Source organism: Dermacentor silvarum, chromosome 4, assembly GCF_013339745.2.
Source record: "Dermacentor silvarum isolate Dsil-2018 chromosome 4, BIME_Dsil_1.4, whole genome shotgun sequence".
Lineage (NCBI taxonomy): Eukaryota > Metazoa > Arthropoda > Arachnida > Ixodida > Ixodidae > Dermacentor > Dermacentor silvarum.
In genome coordinates, this window is record NC_051157.2 from 47,604,790 (window position 1) to 47,623,023 (window position 18,234).

Sequence of the window (18,234 nt, forward strand, 5' to 3'; positions counted from 1 at the left end):
AATATAGAATTGCTCGATCGAATATTCGACAATACGGAATATTCGCCCATCCCTACTCGTCTGTCAATGCTCATCTGACAATCTGGAGCTGAGATTTAGTCTGGGGTACCAGATTACCGGTGCCTCTAGACTAGAATCTGCAACGCTTGTAGTAGGCGGCAGCCATCTTTTGCAGGGCTGCAAGAACTGGCTGAAAAAACGGCCGTGATAAAGCTCGGCCAGCTTGCCGCCAGAATTCACTGATCACATATTTGCTGTCAGCTGTGCCATCACAAAGCCACAGCCTCTGCGCAGGCTGTTTAAACAGATGGTGTTACTGGTCGAAATTAAGTGCACTTGCTTTGAACATGGATTCAAGAGTACAATATTCTGGTCTATAAACAGATTTGAGAATTTCCAGCCTTTAATGCAATAGTGTGCATGTCCATGCCTAATGGCCTGCGTCTATGGGCTATCGCACTTCACGTAGTGTCATCACTGACGTTTCTCAAAGCCTGAAATAAATGGGGATGTTTTCTATTGTCGCAGGAGAGAGAACTTGTGTTGTAATCAATGTAATTCAAAATTGTAGGTTCTCTGCTGTGGAATAATATTTGCATACCTGCCAACTGTTCCAAAGTTTTCGTCAAGTTTATGAATTTGGGCTTTCCTACGATTTTGCTACTATAGTGTGTTGTTCTCCGGAATATTTGTGCCCAAGGTAAATCAACGGTAATAAAGTGTGTATGTATCCCATAAAAAGCGTTGGCTCAGGTAAAGCTTTTTAAAATGCGTGCTATCCACTTGATTTTTACCAACTTTAACATTCACAGGTTGGCAGGCATGTGTTTGGCTTGCATGGCAGCGTTGTATATACATCGTTTCCTACTATGTTCAAAAAGTATTGTGGTGCCGCTTTAAAGCATCCTTTGCTTCATTGAGATTTGAAGCTGTATGCATAGACCCATAGTGGTAGGTAGCTTTGTAGTTATGGGTTTTGCGCTGCTGAGCGTGAGATTACTGGTTCAATCCCGGCTGTGGCAACCGCATTTCAAGCAAAGCAAAATGGAAAAATACTTATGTACTTAGATTTAGGCGAACATTAAGAACCCCAGGTGGTCAAAATTGGTCCAGAGTTCTCTACGGTGTGCCTCGTAATCAGATAGCAGTTTGGGCACATAAAACCCCAGACTTCGATTTAACTGCGTACATAAGTGGGAACTGTGTGTATGATGTTCCTTTATCTTTTACAGGGTGCCCAGCAATTGCACTGTACAGCTTTAACGCAGAACAAGATGGCGATTTGGGATTCTCGGTACGTATTGCTTTCAGATTGCTTTCACTTGTGTTTGTCGTACACAGCAGCTGCCAAGTGGCATGATCTGGTTTGCAGGAAGGAGACACGGTGGTCGTGCTTTCTCGAATCAACAAGGACTGGCTGTATGGAGAGAATGGAAACAAAAGAGGGCAGTTCCCAGCTTCCTTTGTGCAACCAATATCAAAGAACCCCTCCACAAAGGTACTTTACCATTCCTCATGGAGCAATGTGAATGCTTTTCAGACTGGAACTTCATGTTTGTCATGCTGTGTTCCTTGTTTAGTGCGAAAACATTGCAGTGCCTACTTCTTCTGACTACCTTTGCTTTACTGAGCTATGCACATGCGTGCGCATAAAGTGTTCCATGGAGGAGGCGTGGAGGAGTTTGTGTACCATATCTGCATGATTCTAATGCACACTTTTTTTTCCTCTAAAAATAGCTCTGTGTGCGTTACAATCTAGCTCAAAAGTAAAAATGGGTTCGGGGAATGTGAAAACCAACTGTAATATGGCTAGCAGCATCACCATGGACGCCAGCTCCCCCCAAACATCTAAAGAGGACAGTCCCTGCGAGTAAATGTTTTTGCCCGCATGTATGTGCATGTGCTGTAGCTGCTGCCATTCCCACCTCGTCTCTCATGTCATTTGATTTAGTCGCAATGGTTTCAAAGTAGTTCTACTACAAGGCATGCTTTAAGCGAAAAGTAATTTTGCTTGCCGAGAAGGAAGGAAACCGAGCGACATCATATGCTTTAGGTGTACTGGAGACTCGTGCACGATTGGCGGAAACAAAGGACTGCCATCTTTTCATGCAAGGCATCCTGCAAGGGATTTACCAGCCCGAAGCAAAGATGTTTTCTGGAACTTGAAGACTACCTCACAGATTTCATCAAGGAGCAACGACTCAACCAACTGCCAATCACCTCAGAAGTTATGAAAGTCAAAGTTCTCAACTTGAACATCTCCCGCTCGTTTTATAAAGCCAGCAGGTGCTGGATCACCAAGTTCATGAAGCGCAACGAAATTTCATTGCACCGAAAGACAAGCATTTGTCAGAAACTGCCAGAGGCGTATGAAGAAAAGCTGGTTGCCTTCCAGAGGTTTGTCATTAAGCACCAACATTTCCACAGCTACCCGATTGGCATGATTAGAAATGCCAACCAGACACCATTTCGTTTTTTACATGGTGTCAAACTACAGGGTGGAAGCACAAGGCACAAAACAAGTGTCAATACTTTCTTCTGGGAAGGAAAAAACCCAAAGCCACAGCAATACTGTGCTGCTTGGTCGATGGGCATAAGCTGAAGCCCTACCTAATCTTGAAATGGAAAACATTGCCAGCAGGCATCGCATTTCCTAAAGACGTGTTAGTGCGGGTGCATCTGAAAGGGTGGATGGATGTCGATCTGATGATCGACTGGATAGACGATGTGTGGGAGAAGAGGCCCAGTGCAGACCTGGGTGTGTGCGCCATGCTTGTTCTTGATTCATTCAGGTGTCATGTCAATGACCATGTTACAGTGAACTAGAATATATGGCCAGTGTGGCAACTAGCACGCCTTGTCCCTTATCACGCGTGCCGCGCTGAGTGTGGCTGGTAGCAGTGGCGTTGTCATCACTAACTGTTGAACGCGTCTAGCAAACCGTAGCTTTACTGACGGCCAGTCTGGAGCATGTGTCTGGGCAGACACCCGGCCATGCCTCCCCCACTGCACTGTGCGACGCACTTCACCCATAGAGTAATTTTCAATAGTTAGCGACTGCAGCGGCGCCACTACAGGTGACACAAGGTGCATCAGGTGGAGAGGCATGGTCGCGCCACACAAAAAAGATTCTAGTATGCTCTAACCATGTTTAGGAGAAGCTTGTGACCTGCCACACCAACCTTGTCATCATCTCCGGTGGCATGACGTTGCAACTGCAGCTGTTAGATGTGTGTTAATAAACCTGTCAAGGGCAGGGTAAGTGCAGCATACGATGATTGGCTGCTTGGGGATGAACACGCATTGACGCTGACAGGGCGAATGAAAAAGCCTGCGCTGGCAGACCTCATGAAGTGGGCTTAGAGCACATAGAAGGCTCTCCCACGGGCAATGATGGCGCATTCATTCATTCTAATGCCCTGAATGACAGCACGACCCCCTGTGATCAGTTCAAAATTACAAGGAATATTCGTCGGAATCCGACACAGATTTGTAATGCTGGTTGTGTCGATGGTCGGATGGTCGTGTGCATCGAATAAAATGTGTTCTATCAGGTATGTGGTGTCAGACTTTGCTTTTTCTATCCATGCGGTAGAATCGTCATCAAGTTATTTTAAAAACATTTTCTGCATGAACTTACCTGCGCATTACAATCAGGGACGCTTTAGAATCAGTGCAAATATGGTATATGGGTTGTTGTCAAGTTATGTTTCATATGGAGAACTTCCAGTGGAAGCCTGAGCATGAAAGGAAAATTTTCGCGTGACGGCAAGGAACTCGTCAGAATTGTGAAACTGCAGCAGTGATAGAGCATTAGAAAATTGTGGTCACTTTCCTGCTCATAGCCGCTTTGAGTAAGCTAAAAAAATTTGCAATAATTTATTGGCAGTGCTAAAGCAATTTACCTGAGCTAAAGCAATTTACCTGAGAATGCAAAGTAAATTTCCTAAGAACTTGTACTGCAACCTGCAGACTTGGTAAATAAACACTCGCAGCAGGTAATCCACATAGCAGCAGTACAGTACTCTCCTGGTAGATGGTCATATTAAACCATTCATGCTTATGAAGCATTATCTACCAAAAGATGCTTGCGCATAGCATTGTGGTTTTTTGGCGGACTATTCTTGAATAAAAAAAAATGTGCAGAAACCATCGACGATGATTGCCAACGTAGGCAGATAGCCCGAACCAACAAGCGACAGTCCTCGTCTCTCTCTCTCGGCCATTTTTGCCACTCTGTTGCACTAGAGGTCACGTGTGACAGCTCTGCCCTTCTTCACAACTTGGTTGCATGAGAGCACCCAAGTCCGACCACCACTAACCGCTGCCATCCACGAAAACGGGCAAAAGAGCCAAAGAAAGCTATTCACCTTAAAAATGTTGTTGCCAAGTTCCTTGTTTTACAAAACATACACCATCCATACCCGAGATGCATGCACTAGCAAATCGCTGGTGTACAAGAGATGTAAGTACTATACATACTAGAAGCTCTTCCATGTAGGCATACACTGTATGACCGGCATAAGTATTGTTTAAAACAAGTGCAAGGAAAAACAGAATTGGAGCAACAAGGATATTTAGGAAATTTGATAATGACATGCAGTTGGAGGAATTTTGTTATTGATAGTGAATTGCAAGTCTCCCAAGTGTGGAACTATTTTAACTTACTGCAGTTGCTCAGTGTGCTGATAAAATTATTCAGTATTCCGCCTGTTTCTTATTGCTTCTGCCCGACGGCTGTGTTACATAGCAGCATGTCCCGTGCTTTCTATAAACAGGGTGTGGATATCTACCGAGCTGCATTTGCATTTGAAGCCCAGCATGCGGATGAACTCACCTTGCGCCCCGGAGACAAAGTCCAGGTGACCTGCAAGGTGAACAATGACTGGTGGCAAGGGAGGCTGCTGGGATCGACTTCTAGCGAGGGAATCTTCCCTGCCGCCTTCGTGGAAAGCCTGTCCTAAATGGTGTCGGGTAGCAACCAACTTCTCACAGGGGAAAAAAGAAAAAAAAAACGCCTATAAGGCGGCTAAATTTCCTCGCCTGCGGGCCACAAGACTGGGACGCTCTGGTATTTCTTCCGAAAGTGTTATGCACATTGGAAACTCGTCCCTCCTGTGACTTCCACAGAGCCTTTGCACAAGCGTCGTCATCACAGGGCTGTGCGAGGGTACTCGTACTGAAAAATTTGTGTGCGTGTGAACTACAGAAAGTAGCAGTGCAGGTCAAACAGATCACACCATTGGGTGGTTGGCATCTGTGTGCTTGCATCAGTTGATAGGCATTGCCACGAACGGGCGCATCCGGCATGGCGTGCTACACATGTAGTTACGTTACCATAGTGGCTGTGCTTGCCATGCTTAGGTTGTGTAAATACGTGCTACCATGTGTTTATGAAACTGTTAGGGTACTGTGTACAACATATGCAAGTTGCCAAGGAAATAATTGTTGTGTTCAAAAGACTGCAAGGTCACACCTTTTACGTAAAATAGGATGGCATGTTCATCGCTGGCCACCTGTACCAATGTACTTGATGCTTTCTGCGGGTACTCTTCCTCTCTGTGGGGTTGCTTATTTTTTATTTTTTGCTGCGAATGCCCATAGGGAGAGATGTGCAAGCCTAGTCAGTGGGACCCCTTGGAGAACAACAGAGAACTAATGACGCTGTAGCGTTATCTTTTGGCTTCTGCCTCCCATGGCCAGAGGCTGTTATTGTTTACAAGGTATTTGCTTGTCCATTGAATATGGTAGAGCATTTGCTTGTTTTGCATGCGATCATGTTTTGTGTGCCAGGCATCTAGTTTGTATAGCGTCACGCTTGAATGCACTGCAGAAAAAATGAAACATTGAAGCAGTGTCATCATATTGAGATCTGCTTGTGTATTTCGTATGTGAAAAGAGCACACAGAAAATCTACTGAAAATCCTTGCTGATCAAAGAAAGATTTGGGTGCACCGCTGTGCAGCTTGCCAGTGTGTGATGACATTCCGAGTGATGATGTTGTGTTTCTGTCGGAAAATGTTTGCACTTTTCTAAGTACCTGGTGAACAAAACGTGCAAACTGGACGGAAAGGTTTTTACACATCTTTTTTTACTAAATGACGCCTACTTGACTAGCACTGCGACTGTCTGATGCGTCAAGGTGACTGTAAAATTTCTGAAAATGCTTTTATTTACATGAAGAAAAATAAACTGTGCGCAGGATATTTAATAGCGTGACATCATGTTTCAACTTGGAAATTCTGACTTTTCTGTGAATTGGGTCCAGTCAAAGTCGTTTGATGAACCCAAAGGATGACTTCCACTGGTAAGTTCATCGAAGGACAGCACGGTGAAGAGCTTACAATCTGGTGAAGTGGTCTCGTTTCCAACCTGCAAGCACGATCGTGTCATCATTTTCACTGCAACACAAAGGCCTCTGTCAACAACCCCACCACCACCAAGCATGCCCTATACCAACAAACTTCTTAACCTCATCAGTCCATCTGATTCTCTGTTGCCACAGATTGCTACTCCTTTCTCTTAACATCAATTCTGTTACTCAAAAGCTAGGTTTATGTGGCAGACCATTTGTAGATTAATCATGTGACAACTAGGGTGTGATCATTCACATGACAAAAAGATAATGTCAAACAGTACAGGTGAATTGGCTTTGCTCTCAAACCAAGAGCAAAGTTCCCAAGCTATTTTACTTGCAAGCCCAAATTCGTTTCGAGTTGGAGCAACATTATTACGAGGCTAGGACAAGGCAAGAGCAATGAGAATAGGTAATGCATGACAACTTGGTCCAGTGTGGGAACACAAATGTGCCACCAGTTACACCTTGCTTAATACATAGCCTACCCAACTGGACTTCTTTCTCTTGATCTGAATTAGAATATCAACTCTTGCTTCATAATGTACTAATACTGCCTTTTCTGTCAACATTGTGCCCATCATTTTTTTCTTCTGCCAAGTTGACCAAGTTCCTGGCTTCCTTCCAGGACTCTTTGTCAGCGTTTAGCTATCGGCCACATAGGTGTGTACTGGTGAAATATAGTATTAGCAAACAATGTTAAGTTGAACAGTTGGGGGCCTTTGTATAATTTCCCATATATACAGTGCACTCCTGCCAAGCAGAAGTTCTGGTAAGTTTTTAAGTTTTCTACACCTTAAAATGAGTTGGGAGTGCGCTGTACCCGTCACAGTTACCCATCGCTATTAAGGTAAGCTGCTGTTCATGAGTTCAGAGTGCCTACTTAGTGTATGCTTGGCCTGTTCTTGTAGGCTTTTCGTGCTGTCTGGGTTGGGCACAACTAGTACATGTAGACAAACATATTTCGCCATGTACTTCCACTATAGTATAAGAGCAAACTATTCATGATGCATACCTGGGCAGGGGGGGGGGGGGTATTCTGTAAGTATCCACCTAGTGGGCCTGTTCCTTTCGTCGGCTGCTGAAGTGCTCATTGGCTGGGCAGGCACCTCCAGATAATCAGCACTTCAGCAGCAGACAAAATGAACATGTCAATTTCGTAGACACAGAACGTACATTTGTGTCTGTCCACATGTACATTTCAATGTGTGAAGCATTAAGTTTTGGTCACGAATGCGAGCACTGAGACACATCTCCCTAGCCTTTGTAGCTGCCGGCTATGTACAAACCAGAGTACAGTTCATTCTTATTTATGGTTTCATTATAACACTTGCACTTCCTGCGATGTCAAGACAAAAGACTGGGGTGTGGGGCAGAACTTACGTTGAGGGCTGTGCAGACGCAGTGGTCATGATCAAGCATTGTTTCTTGAAATATCCAGTCGCTAAGCAGCTGGTCGTCAAAATACAGCTTCGTGTTACTTGTGATTGTGCCCTGTTTGAGTTCTTTTGTTAGGCAATTGAAATTCAACCGCTGCAAATCAATACTCAGTCCAGCGCCTGTAGCCTTGACAAAGCTCTCCTTCAAGCACTGTAAAGAAAAGCTCAAGAAAAGCTCAAGGACATTCTGCCAAGTGTGCTTCGTGGTTGGAAAAAAAATCTACTTGCCCAAAGTCTATAAAAACGTCTGAGCAGATCACTCTCTGTACCTGGCTGCTCAACAAAGCTCCATTCTTTTGGCGTGAACTGCCTCTTCATGACTGCGAAGAACTCTTGTATCGTTTTGCCACCTGCATTGAAAGGTATGTGGTCATCAGTTGGATTCATCAATGGAAGCAAAATGTTTATGCAAACAGATTCAGTGGCTGTTCACCAGAATACTCTGTTTTCATGACGTCAACGCCGACGTTGGGGTAGTCATCGGCTGCCAACACTGCGAAATCCCCTTGGTGCGAGACATTGAAGTCGAAAGAGCGAACTGCAAGTTGTGGATGTGTTAAGACGGGCCTGTTATGCTCATTTCGACCGAGGTGGATGTCGTGGTAGGGCACATGACGAAGTTCGCTGATGCATTTTCTGAGCAGAAGTCTGCCGATCTATTAAAGAGAAAAAGAAAACGTAGCAACCATAACTTTTTCAAACGGGTAATATCCATTTCTCTTAAGCACCCTGCCCACGGCGAATCTTGTACGTGGGCATGTGCCACAGACATTGGGAAAACAGTAATGCAAACATGAGCAGAGAGGAGAGAGAGAAAAAAGAGGTGCAGTTGGCTTACCAGCAGTGCGGAAGCATTGGTGCACCTTAGGTACGAATTAGTGTGGGCAGCAGTGATAATCTACCAGGCTGTCATATTTGTTAATGCGAGTGGCACTCTTGGGGGAACTTCACCGTGTTTGGGGTATGTATGCCTGTCCGTATCTAGCCTCTTTCACCTATCCAGTGGCCCAAGTTGTCTACTATAGCTCGGGCCACTAGGTATAATTTGCTGCTGGCTGCTGTCGGGCCTAGTAGACAACTTGGATCATAGGATACGTTCCCGAGCAGACAAATTCGGCACTGCGTATGCGACATTGGTATGTGCCCATTCTTGGCCAATCCCCCGGAATGGATGTACCAAGGTAGTGACACAAGGGGTATGTAGCTAGAATACTAGGTATACTACCGAGTTTCAACTGGGGTGCAGTGATTACAAGACATACTGTGTCGTGGTAAGATTTGGCATTGTGCTTGGCAGCGAAATTGCCACTCCGTACGTATGTCTGCGGTGGCAATCACTACATAGCTTTATTGCTAATCACGTTATCGTCAACACTCATCGTTAGATGGGTTCCGCCGGAATTTTTATTAGAAATATTTGAGGAGTAATGAAGAACAGAAGGGAGAGGGGTGCACCAATAAGTACATTCGTAAAGGTAGTTTACGTAACGCGTCAGTTTAGCAGCCAAGGAACACGTCATGACACTTCACTAACCATTGATGCTTTGGCGTCCTTAGTGAACACGAACTTTTGGATGCGCTCTTTTTCTTCGGGTTGAACACACCGCAAGGCGTACAGCCACTGCTCTCGAGTCGGTTGCCATGCACGAACGTTAAATGCCCACCTTACGGAGTTTCGAGGCATACTGCTGCAGTCGCTGCTACACATCAGTTAAGCTGCTCCCTGGTAATACGTTACCTAACTCGAGAACAGCAGTATTGCAAAAAAAAAAAACGCTGCGCTACGACTTCTAAGCGGGGCACAATTTGTTACGAAATGAGCATTTTAATTCACTGTGCTTTCATAGTTTCACCACAGGTTTCACGCACTCAGCGACTAGGGCGCGTCCATTTTCTTTTCTGTTACGTTGATGATGATAGTGGTTAGCTTATTTTTACATCAAGTAATGCTTCAACTGAACATATATTGTTATAGTGAGAAACTCTATGCAACTGAATATATCTTAAAGTGGCAAAAATGCAATTATTGTGACAGTGTATATTATTCATCCGATGTGACGCGTTATTATTTTTGTTTACTTCTGGTTTCGGTATGCGCTTAGTACGCGAATAATCACTTCCGAGGTAGAAGGAAGCGTACAAAAAACTTGTCGCAGTTTCACCCGAAAGCGAAGCATCAATTGCGATAGCAAATTAGTAGAGAGCTATACGGAGTAAGGATAGTAGTTTTATCAGCTGTATAAACTTGGACTTGCAGCAGCACGAGCAACGCGCAGAACTGTTGTCGACGCCGTCGGCGTTTTGCCCGCGTTCGCACCGAACGCGCGCGGCGTTGGTGACTGTTGCCGGTGCCTCTGGGGGCGGCTCGGAGGTTTTCGACGAGATCAGAATGGGACACTCATCGAGCAGCGTCGGAAATCTTACCTACCTTCTCGCTTCGCAACGTTATATATATATATATATATATATATATATATATATATATATATATATATATATAACTACGCATTTGGTGCCGCAGCTGGACGTCGCCTTCCCCTCCCTCCCGTCCCCGCACGGCCTTTCGCGCGACGGAAGAAGTCGCGTTTGCTCTCTATATATGGTGATTGTGAAGGAGGAAAGAGACGAGCACGGCCAGAAGTGTAGCCATCTTGGTGTTCCATCTCCCTTTGCGCCTCCAATCAGCTCGCCGTAGCAGATAGGCACGAGCAGTGCGCGAGCTTGGAACTTATATTGTTACCAGCCACCGGAAATTGTGCTGCCGACACGCGTCAAAACAAAGCCTACGAAATTTCTATGGCAGTTTTAGTGAAGCAGACGTGCTCCTGTGTTTTTCCGTGGCAAGTTGAAGAAGACGACCAAGACCTGCGCCGTGATTGCTTGAGTGTATCTGTTGCTGGCTGACACTCACACTCACAGACCCAAAGTCAGCTTACAAAGCTTACAAGCTTACAAACCACACTCCAAAGTCAGCTTTTCTCGGGAATAAAATGTGCTGCGAGAAAGACACCGGCGGAAAAATTTTATCTTACTTTTCAGAGACCGAGAGCAGCAGCGAAAGCTTCAGAAGCACGGTTGCTATGGCAACGTTGACAGTTGGGGTACCCGTCTCAGTGCTCCTTTGCGAAAAACAGCACGTGACTTCCGTCACACTTTCTCCAATACGTCCGTGCTGATATAGTGTACTAGCTTATCTAGTACACTATAGTGCTGGCCGGAGCCTCTCCTGGATGTGTGTGTGTCATGGAAGAAAGAAAAATATACGAGGGAACATACCGCCACGTGATTGTCGCCGACTGTGGTGGTCGAACACGTGATAAAAACGTCAGAGCACGGAGGATACGTCAGGGCGCGCGGTAGGTTTTAGTACTCCCGGTTGATATATATATATATTTCAATACCCATTCGAAACCATTGGGCACTCTTGAAATAAGCACAAACAAGGGAAAACACACAAAGCAAGGAAAAATCTTTTTTCCTTTGTGTATGTGAACAGCTGCCGGCCGAGCGCGCACCGAATAAATACTACCGGTAACCAAACGTCTCGGCAAATCTCGATTCTCCGTGATCTCGACTCAAGAGGTCACGTGTTGGGCCACCACTGCTGGCTACACGAAACGTTCGCTTGCCAACGCTGGCTGCGTGACGTAACGCTCCCTCCTATATTTTCCTTCCTCCATGGTGTGTGTGTTTGTCGGGCGTGCTACGCCTAAGGCCTTCAGTATGTCGTATCAACAAGTACAACGCGCCATAGAGGTTCCTTGCAGGAAACTCTATGCAACGCGCAACCATAGTCATGTTACTCACGCGCGATCCCAGAACGTGAAGGAAAGGTGTCACTACGACGGAATTCACTGCGTGGCGTGCAGACAAGAACAACTCCCAAATGGCGCCACAAATTGTCACCACATAGCGAAGAAAAACAAAACTTCGCCCATCGCCGCCATTCGGGATCAAAGCCATGTCCCTACAACTATGTGGAGCCTCATTTTCGTGCACAGAATGTCTCCGGTTGAAGGGAAGAGTGTTTCAAGAAAAATATATATCTCCATGGACGATGAATGATGATGATGGTGACGATTAATTGACATCCCCTTTGAAACGAGGTGGCGACAAATACTCACCTAGCCTACTTGAGTTACTCAGGTATCAATGTTTGTCCTTCTAGCATTCTTGTATACATCTCTTTAATCTTCTCTATCTACATTGTATCGCTGCCTATGCCTGTAATGGATCCGCTCGTATCAGTCTCTTCCCTGCTTTCCACCAATACTCTAAACGTCTCTCGCTTATCTCGACTGCTGATCGGTTGATATTTCCGTTTACTTTAACTCCAAGCGCTTCTGGAAGTTGTACGTTAATGTACTGGTCTCGCTGGGTGAATCCCTTCGCATTCCGGAGACAACCCAGCACATCCTAATGGATGTGCTGGGTTGTCAACCACCCCGAGCCTCAAATAGGAAGGCACGTCCCTTCGTGTTATTGTAGATATTAGATGCGAAGCAGCTTACGGTCGGAGCTATGTCACTCCCTCCCTCCCTCCGCCGTGCGGCGTCCACACCCATACTGCGCATGTACGCCAAGCTCCGGCTTTGGGAAGCAGGAACCGGAAGCCGGCTTCCGCTTCCGGTTCCACTTCCGGTTCCAGAAGCCAGCTTCCGGCTTCCGGAGAACGCTTCCGGCGTTTTGCCCGAATGATCCCCCGGTGCTTCGCCCACTCATCGTCATTCACTTCGTGGATATGCGGTGTTGAGAAGAGGGCTCGAGCCGCTGCCACGAAACGGCAGCGGCGACAGGCCGATCCCGAACTTCAGGCTCGCGAAGCCGAAAGGAAACGTCAACGCCGCCAAGAAGCTGTTACTGATGCAACGAGGGCTCGCGTAATGGGAACTTGAGTCGACCCCATGGCTGCTTCGCATGCTACTCAGGGTTCCCCTACGGGAAGATGGTGTATTTTTTTTCCCTTCTAATTTCTTTTTTCTCGTTCTTGTAAATCTCCATGGTCTTTTTAGTTTCCATTCTTTGCATTCAATTCTCCGTCTCTGTTTCTCTCACTTTCTTTCTGATTCCTCCTGCTTGTCTGTCTACACCTGGTTGTCTACCTACACATGAACTGTAAGCGCACTGGCGCATACAGCTGTAAGCTCTGTAACTGCTGCTGCAAGGTGAGCTAGTAAGCTTGGTAGGCTTATAGGTTCAGGTTTCAGCCACCGGCCGTGTTTCCTGTTGGTGCGGTGCAACGAATCGATGTTTTCAACGCGATTTCGCATAGTTACACCATACAGCTAACGTGTGCATCTGAGCTACTGATGCGACAGCGTACGATTGTAATTTAACCACAGAAAGCCCAAACACGATTCCAGAACAACTTGGTACCTTTATGTCCGGTCATGGAGGGTACATTAGTGCAAAAAACAATTACTGGAGTTAGAACCTACTTGCTGCTATAATTAATAAATTAGTCATTGGTTTCCTGAACTGCCCACAACTGAAGATTCGCTTCGGCGTATGAAAACGATACCATGGGCTTTGTTTCCGGCGTTAAGCTGTAAAGTCTACGCAGGCATCTGACTGAACATTGTCATGTGCTAAGCACTTACCCTCCCTTTCCACATATTCTAATACCTTAATTTTCCTGCCCCCAGCATGGGCTAAAGTGTCAACATTGTCGATAAAGATGTAATTCATTCATTCATTAGTTTTTTTTTTTGTTTTTCTGGAAATTATTCTGGTATCAGTGAAAGCTTCGCCGCCAGCTGCGCAATTCACTAATACTGATTTAAAATTTCAGCCATAATTCCTTACAGAAATCATATTTAGTCTTTATATTTTTCTCATATTTTTTTTCCTCTTACTACCTGCTCTTGGGCCAGAAGCCGGGAGTAAGTGTCATAGATTGGGAAGCAAACCACGAAGAAGAAGGAAGAAGAAGAGGAACGCGACGAACCATGAACGTGTGGATCGGCGGAGACACGTCGTCGAAACCGGAGGACTTCCTGAACGCCCGTCTGCCGGCACCACCCTCTAATGAATCGCTTAAGCGCCTCAGCCACACTGTGGTCGGGGAAGTGACTGGCGAGGAACACCATCCGTGTCAACCTGGTGACCACGAAGAGGTACGATCTTGCCCAGTTTCAATTAGCACTTCTCTCGGGGTCTCTCTTTGACTCAGAGAACGGTCACTGGCACAAAAAGCGATTCGGGCACTAGTGCACTACTTGAAGTGCATCGGTTTAAAAGGCCGCTTATAGTGTCCCTGTGCATCATCCCACGTGTACTCTGCACTCCCTCTCTTCCTATTTTCCTCTTTCTGTTCCCCCTTTTCCTTACCCCCAGTGTAGGGTAGCAAACCGGACGCTCGGCTGGTTCACCTCCCTGCCTTTCCTCTCCTTGCGCTCTCTCTCGGGGCCTCGACTCTGAACATTTATAGTCACGTGGGTGTTTTGCCTGGCCACGTGTGATGTTGTTTGTAACATAAAGAGATTGCTGCGTTAACATGAGATGAGCAGGGTTTTACAGCGAAGCTGTTAAGGGCTCATTCTTCGATGTTCGCGTCCGGATGTAGAAAAAAAATCTCACTGGCCGTATGCTGTATGTGCGTGTGAAAGCGCGCGAGGGACGTGCGCTTTCACGGGGAGCGAACGCACGGCGCAGAGCAAACGCCACTTCTTCCGTCGCGCGAAAGGGCATGGGGGGACGGGAGGGAGAGAGGGGAGGCGACGTTTAGCTGACGGCACCAAATGCGTATCTTGCGTCCGGGCGCAAGGGGAACTGGCGACTCAATCTCCCATGCGAACGGAGGACAGCGGGAAGGCAGCGCGGGAGGGAGGGGTTGCGGCTTCTGCTCTGCGAGAAACTTGTACATTGCGCGGCGCCGGGTGGTCGCGCGCACCGTATCTTGAAAGCGATCTGCAACACGGCTCCTACCTTTGTATGGGCTGTGCTTTCGCCGCTCAGTTTCCGTTGAAGCGATAGACCGCATGAACCTTCGCTCGCTGCTGCTGGCGCACTTGCTTAACAACTTAACACTTAACTAGTCATAATTGGAAATACATAATTCCCACCATAGTACAGCTTCGCTGGTCTTTCATCTCCACCCCAGTGGAAGGGCTGACAGGTTTTTTTTTTTTTTTACCCAAGTTTTATTTAATGCATCAAGTAAAATCTGTTTTTCTTTACCTTTTCTTTTGGTTGCTTTCAATTCTTGTTTCGTTTTCTTTCTTGTTTTTTCCTTTAGTAGACTGCCTACTAAACAACGCGTCTTTATTCTTACTCCTCTATTATTAAGCAAATATTCATGTAAAATATAATAACAATTTCTAGCTTCAATATTCTCATTATTAATTACTACTATAGGCACGCGAGCCATGCAGGCTCCAGTATACAGGGTGCTTTTCTTTTAGACAACACAGATTTTTGTATAAAGATCTATGACCGTGAGACATCTGTCGTCTTCGGATAAGAACTCTATGCGACAAGGCGTAAATATTTTGCTGCTCCTCAAGTTACTCTGAAAATACTAATTAGCAATTTTAATTCACTTTATTAATAACTATAGGGCAGTTGTTTACATGGAAAACCTTTAGGGCGTCACAATTTATGGCATACCCATTTTTTCTTTTTTTAATCTCGAGAGCCGCACCTAATTCGAGATATTTATCATCAAATTTCAGCGGTAAATCCAGGCATTATCGAAACCGAGCGCATCGGGAGCACAGAAAAGGCGGCCCCGCTATCGTATCAGATCGAAACGGCCCGTGACAACAAGCGCGAGGAAGCTTGAAACTGATCGTCTCGGTCAGTCGCGGCACTTGCTGATACGGTACGCTTTGCCTGGCTAGCATGTTGCGGCTGTGTGTGGGGTCAGGATTTACCGCGACATGCTATCATTCAAACTTTGCCCCGCACTTCTTTACGGGGTGCTGCTGCCCGACGCGCAGCGGGACGCGCTCAGTCTCGTTATAGCCTAGATTTAGCTTTCAATTTCGATTATAAATATATCAAATTACGTCCGATATTTTGTATTTCTAAAAAGTGATTATGCCATAAATTGGGACGCCCCACAAATTTTCCATATAAACAACTGCCTTCAAGTTAATAATAAAAAAGTGAATTACCAATTTTTAGTAATTACTCTCTTCAGAGTAACTTAAGCAGCCCCGTCCTCGCCGTAGAGCTCGTATGCGAAGACGACAGGTGTTTCACGGTCATAGCTTCTATATAAAAAAAATCTGTAATATATATAAAAAAATCGCAGTTTCGACCGAAAGGAGTAGCATCGATTGCGATAGCAAATTATTAGACAGCTGTACGAATTAAGGATAGTAGATTTATCGGCCGTATACATTTTTAAAACATTCGCTTACTAAATAAATTAGGAAGCATGGTGTCAGGCGCGCACAAGCAAACATGAACACATCTCACTCGATGACCGCGGAAACTTGCTGTCAAAATGCGATATAGTGAGGAAGCGCGGCAGCAGCAGTGTGCGAATTGACCTTCGTGCTGCCTCTCCTTTCAACGCGAACTAAGCGACGAAAACACAGCACACACGAAGCTATCAGCGCTCGTCGCACTCTTTACCGACATCGCAGATAGCTTTCAAGATAGGGCGCGCGCGCGGCCGCGCCATGCGCAGCCGACGCAACAAATTTGGGTTTGTCGATGATCGATTACGAGCAGTAGGCGTAGTGGGCTGCGGACGCGCACAAAAGGGAGAGGACATGCTTTGGCGCTAAATCACAACAGTATATTTAAAAGCTCGTGACCGTTTTAATACGAGACAAATGGTTCACTGCGCATGCATTCCAAGCAACGGCGCATTTGCAGATTAACAACCAGTGCACCCAACCTTATTCCACCACGTGTGTCACTAAGAAATTCTAACTCTTTAGCAGACAAGGAAATCGATGACATGTGCTCACAGCTTAATGATTTCTTTTCTCGCTATATTATCCTAATGGTATATAAAAAAGGTCACGAGCTTCGAAATAGACTGTTGGTGACTTACAGGGGCGTAGCGAGTCCCCCCCCCCCCCCCCCTTCCAGTCCCTGGTCAAGTACATGGTCGAGAGAGAAGAATAAAAAGCTAAAGAAAACGCACAGGCTTCCCCTCGCACAAACATTTGGAAAGGGACAGCAATGAGCACAATGAAATGAACAAGGTAAAAGTGGAGTTTTATGGTGCTCTCGATAAACAAAATGTTATCCATCTCTGTCCTTTTGGCTGCACCAAAGAAATGCATAACATTTTGGTAATTGACGGTGCCATGCATAAAGCTCCACTTCCCACCTTGTTCATTTCATGGGGATCACTGCTGACCCATTCTGAGTTTATATTGTGATAGCAATTACATGGTCACTCCAAGTGCATTTTTACCGCCGTCGTCGTCGCCGTGATGCTCCGTATAAAGTCAAACAGCGATAAAATCGTCGCCGCGCGCCGTACACTGTGTGTGCGAGTGAAAGCGTGCGATGGTGAACCGGCAATCGCAGCTTAAATCTCGCGCCCCGAGAGAGGAAGGCGGCCGGAAACGCGCGGTCTTCGTTCGCGCCTGAGGCACGGGGACGAGCTAGGCGATGGAGACGGGGGGGGGGGGGGGGGGTGCGTTCTGCTGTTGCGGCTGCTGCTCACGGAGCTGCCGCCCCCGTATCTTGCAATCGATCTGCGATGTGACCGCAGTGTGCGACCGCGGGGGCCTCATCTTCAAAGCGATCTGCGATGGGGACAAAGTGCATACGCCGAGTGCCGGTAGCTTCGTATGCGCTGTGCTTTCGACGTTCGCGTTGAAGCGAGACGAGAGACAGCGCGAAGGTCAATTTGCCCGCTGCTGCTGGCGCGTTTTTTCACTCCGGCATTTTCACAGCGAGTTTCCGCGGTCATCGAACAAGATGTGTTCATGTTTACCTGTGCGCGCGTGACACCGTTCTTGTTTATTTAGTCAGTAAGCGAATATTTACAACTTTATACAGCCGATAAAACTAATATCCTTACTTCGTATAGGTGTCTATACTAATTTGCTATCGCAATCTATGCTTCGCCTTTTGGGCGAAACTGCAACTTTTTGTGCGAATGAATGCGTGCGCGTTTTTTTTCTCTCTCGTCCTTTGATCTCGTGTTATATATTAAACCCGTAGTATACTAAACCTTTTGTTCAGCTAAACCCACGCCTATCAATATTTATCTCGCCAGCGCGCACGTATTTATAGTATTGGTTGATAGTATTCGGTTTTGTTGTCATTCTTTGAATACGCAAATTATGTGCACCGGTGGTTGGGCTATGCGGTGTGAATAAAGTACGATGGTATATTGCGCGTTAAAGAAACTACTGTCCAATAGGCTGGCGGTCTTGCATAACGCAGCTACAACGTTCAGAACAGTTTACCCCAGAGGACGCAAATGCAAAGTATATGATATCGTTTTGCTCACTATACTCTATA

General features: G+C 46.1%; 2 protein-coding genes across 2 annotated transcripts in view; one reads left to right on the forward strand and one right to left on the reverse strand.

Moving 5' to 3' along the window:
- Window positions 1-6,188, forward strand: part of LOC119449962 (proline-rich protein 36) — a 34,624-nt gene extending 28,436 nt beyond the window's left edge. Inside the window, exons 12-14 of the mRNA XM_037713280.2 lie at window positions 1,233-1,294; window positions 1,373-1,498; window positions 4,779-6,188. Of these exons, the coding sequence (XP_037569208.1) occupies window positions 1,233-1,294; window positions 1,373-1,498; window positions 4,779-4,964 (374 nt within the window). The 3' untranslated portion in view covers window positions 4,965-6,188. The remainder of the gene's footprint in view (window positions 1-1,232; window positions 1,295-1,372; window positions 1,499-4,778) is intronic.
- LOC119449964 (L-aminoadipate-semialdehyde dehydrogenase-phosphopantetheinyl transferase-like) lies at window positions 6,155-9,684 on the reverse strand. The gene is made up of 5 exons (XM_037713282.2): window positions 9,329-9,684; window positions 8,228-8,450; window positions 8,023-8,144; window positions 7,739-7,945; window positions 6,155-6,372 (listed from the first exon to the last, which is right to left on the reverse strand). Exons 1-5 carry the CDS (start codon window positions 9,500-9,502, stop codon window positions 6,229-6,231), a joined length of 870 nt encoding a protein of 289 aa, XP_037569210.1. The 5' UTR covers window positions 9,503-9,684; the 3' UTR covers window positions 6,155-6,228.
- Window positions 9,685-18,234: the final 8,550 nt, after the last annotated feature.